The 6,516-nt window shown below is 36.0% G+C and overlaps 1 protein-coding gene across 1 annotated transcript; it reads right to left on the bottom strand.

Moving 5' to 3' along the window:
• Positions 1-739: 739 nt before the first annotated feature.
• On the bottom strand, positions 740-4,229 carry LOC115989668 (superoxide dismutase [Mn], mitochondrial-like). Its single transcript, XM_031113506.1, has 6 exons — positions 3,840-4,229; positions 3,247-3,293; positions 3,004-3,129; positions 2,837-2,893; positions 1,741-1,818; positions 740-1,032 (listed from the first exon to the last, which is right to left on the bottom strand). Exons 1-6 carry the CDS (start codon positions 4,117-4,119, stop codon positions 940-942), a joined length of 681 nt encoding a protein of 226 aa, XP_030969366.1. The 5' UTR covers positions 4,120-4,229; the 3' UTR covers positions 740-939.
• Positions 4,230-6,516: the final 2,287 nt, after the last annotated feature.

Raw genomic sequence — 6,516 nt, 5'->3', positions numbered from 1 at the left:
CCAATTGGGCCTTATTTATATATATTAGATCTTATTTAATTTAAGAATTCATTTTGTAAAAGATTAAAAGCTATTTCCTTCCCACATCAAAAAAAAAAAAAAAAAAAAGAGAGTAAGTTATTTCCTTCCTATAGGTTTATAACTTATTTACTTTTGTTTGGTAAGGAAGTATTTGTTTTTTATTTCCCTTTCTTCGTTTGATAGAATCTAAGGAAATTGAAGTTCAGTATTTAATGCTTCATTGGTTAATAAAATTTCTGCTAGCATTCTTCTAACAAGAATTCTAGGACCACACTGCCACAACCATTTGTCACAATTTTCCTGAGTGTTAAACTTGTGATTGGATTTACACTCGAGACCACTATTGATACCTGATGAAAAACAATCCAATCACTGGTTGACATTCAAGCAAGTTGTGACAATTGCGTGGTCTTAGAATTGTTGTTCTCCTAATAACTTGAGTTTGATTCCAAGTAATCCAAAGTGCTTATTTCTAGGCTTGTTTTCTTTTTCTAGCTTGGTAATGATTCCAAGCAACCATAAAAAAATGCTAGTAAATTATAAGTTTATCCCCCTTTTTTAAGGCTTTTCTCTTCTTAAATTCATTTGAGAATTTTGTACTGCATCAACTTTTGGTATCAGAACTTCATTTGGCATGGGTCTGGTTCCTCCCTAGCAATGTTTCATACAATGATATCAAACAATCATAAGAAAGGGCCACCTAATTTGGAAAAGAAGATTAGAGAACAAGCAAAACCAAAAGAAAGTAAATCTTATGACAGGCAAATCATCCGATACTTGGAAAGATTACCAAAAGACAGCAACTCTCATTACAAACTTCCCAACTCCCATTTTCACTGACGTTTATTTTTCTTACAGAAACATCGTCAGACCCTGCATTCAGTAAAAACCTATTCACAGAAATATGCTCTTATTGTCTCAAGGATTCTCTTTCTCATAAACTTCACTCACATATTTCCAGTTTATAACCTTCCATATGTTCTTCAGATAATCTGCTTTCACATTTTTGTACTGCACAAGGACAGCAATTTCAATTGCAAGTTACAAACAATGTCAAGGGAGAAAACTGCAGATCATTTTATATTTTACTTCCAAGATGGCTTTAGAAGGCTGCTTAATATATTCAGAGGAAGCGTGACAGGTGTAGGAAGAAGCATTAATCATCAATGCCACATTATGAGCAAAAAGAAAACTACATTTGAAACAATAGACAATATGAAAAGGCAACCGGGTTTGGATGGATTGGGATGATTAGGGCAGGGCACCCTTCCCCAACTGAATATCCATTCACAGCAGTGCAGGTCTCTAATAAATCTAGATGAGGTCCCCTTTTGACATACTCATAAGGTTTAATTCCCAGACCAAAGTCGTGTGCCATTATTCAGCTCTAGGTCAAACAAGGTCAGACTTCATGAACAATATAGTGAAATTTCATGTGGACCTATCATAATGGCAGTTTCATTTATCCAAATGCAAGCGCCCTCAATATCCTTCAGAGAGTTTGCTTTTACTGCAACTACATCATACAAGAATCTCTCTCTCTCTCTCTCTCTCTGTATACAATATTATAATGAACTTCCACTGGGTAAAATTTGAAATCATTTAAGAAATTTCAAAGATACCATGTAATTGGATGCCTGGGTATTATCCTGTAATTATGAAAATAACCAAATTCAACCTATCACTAGCATATAATTAAACCAAGAACAGTAAATTCACCTGTAAGTAGTATGCATGCTCCCAAACATCTATGCCAAACAATGGAACCAAAGCTGATCCTTTAGTTACAAGTGGATCCTATAAAAATTTTATGTTAGAAAAAATTTCAGATGTCATTTATCAAGGAAAAAAAAGAATGAATTCTAGACATGTAAAATATAAAATAAACAAGATTTTAAAAAATAAAAAATTCTGGAGCATCTTAAAGTCTTTGAAAAGTAAGACTCTACCATGAAGAAAATACTTTCAACAAACAAAAATCTATCATTTTATCACAAAGTTGAGAGCACCCTCACAGTTATCAACAAGATACACTACAATGTCAACATTAAATAAACTGTAGAAGATACTAGCAACTGCAGAAGACAAAGTTCCTAAATTAGCTAATAAAAGCAATCAAATTTTCACAGCAATTTTATCCTAAGTTTGGAGTGAGGAAAAGAGGAGCAAAGGAGAGGGGAAGATGACCAGAATATACTCCTCTCACCTCATCTCCCTCTGTCCACAACATACCCTTAGATTCCCCCCCCCCCCACACCCCTAAATATAGGTAAATGCAATCACACACCCATATGGCATCAAACTTGTGATCTCACTCAGCCTCCAGTCCTTGTTTCTAAGGGAGGAGATGCAATTTGATCCAAATAGCATTGGTTTTATTGTTTAGGAATTTCCCACAATGAAAACAATAATGGAAAACAGATCATTTTTATGTTTTATACTTTATCCAGTAAACTTCATACCGACTAATTTTATTGTTGCAAATCCTAAAATAAAGGATTAAGTTTGAACCATTGAACTAGTAATTTGATAGTACCTTCACACTAGTGAAAATGTGCATAAAATTTCAACTACAAGAAGCATCAACCACCCATGCACAAACATTTTTAACTTTAAAACAGAAGCAAACATTGTTATGGCCAGCCCAGAGAGGCATTCAATTTTATTGAGGACAATACAATGAACCTTGTCTAGATAAAACAATCTTACAGACAGTATGAATATCTCAGTTACAAAAATCAGGCGGGGTTTACACCAATCAGAAGGCTGAATGGTTGCTAATGACTTAAAAATAGTAAAGCTCTGATCACCATACCTGATTTGCAGTGGTTTGAACAGAAAGCTTCTTCAGCTCTTTATCCAGAGCAAGCCACTGTCAAGATTTCAAATAAACACATAGCTATTAAGTAACAGAGTTCTGATATCCATTCAAAGAAACTCATGGAATTAACACAACTGCTCAAAGAAGCTTCAGAAACTTACCACCCATCCAGAGCCTTGCAAAGCCGCACCTTCCGCATTGACTCTTTGAATTAATGTTTCAAGAGAGCCAAACTGTGTGTCAATGGCCCAGCCTAGGGAAGCCTTTGAAGGTTCACCACCTCCTTCCTGTCATAACATTCAGAATATGATCAAAGTCCTAAAAAGGATGACATTTAATGAAACTAAATAATCAAGAGCTTGCACAAGAAACCCAGAAAAAAAAAAAAAAAAATAGGCACCTACTTTAATGGGTGCAAGATTCTTCCAAAAAATCGAGTGATTTATATGACCTGGTACAATGAAGTATTAGATACTGGTTAAACAAAGAAGGTGAAAACTAAAATATCAACAACAAGAGTCCCTAATGAAGTGTAACAATTTCAACTTTCTGTCCTGACCCTTTTTTTTTTTTTCATTTAAATTATTGGTAAGTTACACACAAAGCTGATAGTTTTGAACATAATCTCACCCTCCACCCACACTTGTGAGAGATTATATTGTGTCATTTGAGCCTGGGCTCATAGGCACTTGACTTTTTCAAATTTAAACTTTTCAAACTTTTGGTTGAGGTGGGGATTGCCACAAATTACATGAAACATTTGTGTTGGCAATGGATTCAATTTTTGAGAAATAAAAGCAGAGGAAACGTACTTTGGATTTGGAATTTGGAGGTCCCCTCAAAAGAATGTCTAATATACTTGCTCTGTTTTTATCTATAAAGAAGCTTCCTGAGTTAAATTGAAAGTATCAGAGATTCTTTCTTAATTTGATCATCAATGAAAGAAATGAGTTCCAACAACACGGATGCAGCAAGAGAGAGAGAGAGTGAGTGAAACCTCCGCCGTTGAATTTGATGGCGCTCTGCAATTGGACGATGGAAGGGGAATCAGCCTTGGCGAGGGCCTGGTGGAGCTGCTCGAGCGCCTTGTTGTAGTTGGTGATGTAGGTCTGGTGGTGCTTCTGATGGTGGAGTTGCATGATCTCTCCGCTAATCACTGGCTCCAGAGCACCATAGTCGTAAGGCAGCTCTGGCAGCGAGAAGCTCTGCAACCCACGAACGTGCCCAACCGCTAGCCCAAGAGGTAGGGATTTTCTGCTCACACTTCGAAGAGCCATCCGGAAACTCTGCTGGTGTGAAGTGTAACAAGTAAACAAACTATACCAACTCCGAGGTACTTAAAGTAGCAGTGGAGTGACACCTCGTACGAGTCTTTGAAGACATTGCATTTGCCTCCCCTCTAATTTTTCATTTTTCATTAAATTTACATATTTTTTGTACATATTTTTGTGTGCTGAGCTTACAGGTATTAATTTCATAATTTTTCATAATTGTACTAATACAGTAATTAGCTTGGTCAGAGTATTTCTTTGGTTGTCACTTGCTTAAAAGTTTATTGAATCTTCGCTTAGGCTTTTTATTGCATGATTATTGTCTTTTGGGTGGTGTAAATGGCCTAAATTAATCTCACAATGAGTATTCTTTAGGTTAATTAAGCTGACAAAACTACAGTAATTAAAGGAGCATGCAGCAGTAGGTATTGGCTATTTTTCTTTATATATTTCTTTGCCAATTGTGTGATTGGTTTCAAAAAAATTTAGATCGACTTTAGAAATCAAATTATACCCAATATCTTAGATTTTGACTACTATCACATGTGGCTAGATGTTTTCTTTCACTACTCAGTCTTCTCAATAGGGAGACCAATGACTCCAATTAACTTGTTTGAAATCAAATTATACCCAATATCTTAGATTTTGACTACTATCACATATGGCTAGATGTTTTGTTTCACTACTCGGTCTTCTCTATAGGGAGACCAATGACTCCAATTAACTTGCATGTGATTTGGGTTTGATGGGATACATAATGCTTGTTAATTCCCTCATATTCAATGGACATGTGGAGCATAAAATTCAAAGCGTGCTAATGCAGGCTGAGATGTGCCAAGGTTTCTTGGACATTTCTGAAGATAACGGCAGACATGCCTCTATTACGTTAAAAATATATGAATAATTTGTTACGACCTATAATTTTCTTGGCAAAGCGAAAAATCAGACCTCCCAAAAGACTAATGTGTATTATAATTTTTTCATTGATATTATTTTGCAAAGCATTTTGTCATTTATAGAGTTATAGACTGCAAACTGAAAAAAACAACTAATCAACCTAAGCATTTTGCCTATAATTATAAACTCCTACTCAAAGACTTTTTTAACTAATAAGGATAATTTTCCTTATTATTCAAAGACTCAAAACAAATAACAGATAAATAAACAACAAATGATAGATGTTTAAATGATAATCCACGACTGAATCCTTCAATTTTAATGACGAAATTGGCTGTCACTAGCAGTAGCGGCGCCACATTTAGTCCAGGGTGTTCCCAAGAACACCCCAACCTGAAAAAAAAAATATATATATATATATATATTATTATTATTATTATTATTATTATTATTATTATTAATTGTGGGGACACGATTTTTACGACCCAAGGATGACATTGGGCTTGTGTGTAAAGGGTCCAAACAATATGATTTGTAGAGAGTGGGTTTGGAAAAGGCTAGACCTTGATCGTTGGGCAACGGTCTTGTCAGAATTTTCATGGAAGCGATATGAAGGTGGGTTTGGCCTGCATGGCTAAGCCTTACGCGGATTCGGTATGAGGATCTATCTCCTCGGAATTGGTCCGAGGAGAGTCTCGTCCTTGTCATCCCTCTTCTTTATGAGTTCCTTCTTCTCCTTTTTCTGGTTCCTTTTCTGTCCCCTTTGTCAATGCCCTGAGCTTCCCTTTTATACTAGTATTTTTTTTTCCATTCTTCACCCACGTGTCCGTTTCTCCTCTTTCTGGGTGGTTACTTGTCTTATCAATCCTCACGTCAGAGTGGTTGGGGAAAGCTGGATAGCAGGATATAAGTATGGGTTTGTCAGGCGCTGGGCCCCATATTAAGGTGATGGCAGCCTTCTCCCATGTGCTAATCCTGTGCTGAATTTGTCCTTTTCTTCCAACGTTTCTGTGGGATGTTGGACGTAAAGTCGTCCTCGGCCACATTCTTGGGCCTTCATGGAGTTTCCCTTTCCGCGTCCTTGACAGTAGGGCTTCTCGGCTCCTCGGCTTGGGCTTTGGGCCCTTAATACAAAGTGGGCTGGGACCGCAAATTTCGGGCCCCACAATAATAATTAAAAAAAATTATTTTTTTACCCTTTAAAAAAAATTAGGAACACCCTCAAATAAATAATTATTTGTTCTACTTTCAAGCAAAAAAAAAAAAAGCCCAAAAAAAATTTGAACTAAAATCTGAAAAAAAAAAAAAAAAAAAATGGTGTAATAGAGCAAGCCCATTAGGAAAAAAACCCCAACATCAATCCTAAACAACATATTACAAACCCAATCTAAAGAAAAAATATATATAAGGTAAAGCAAACCCAACATGGTAGCAAACTCATGGATTCTCAAAAAAAAAAAAAAAAGCCAAAACCTAATATAAGTGATTACAACCTAACCTAGGAGA

Source organism: Quercus lobata, chromosome 1 (assembly GCF_001633185.2).
Source record: "Quercus lobata isolate SW786 chromosome 1, ValleyOak3.0 Primary Assembly, whole genome shotgun sequence".
NCBI classification, from domain to species: domain Eukaryota; kingdom Viridiplantae; phylum Streptophyta; class Magnoliopsida; order Fagales; family Fagaceae; genus Quercus; species Quercus lobata.
The sequence above is the reverse complement of the archived record's forward strand: the minus strand, read 5'-3'. Positions and strand labels throughout refer to the sequence as shown.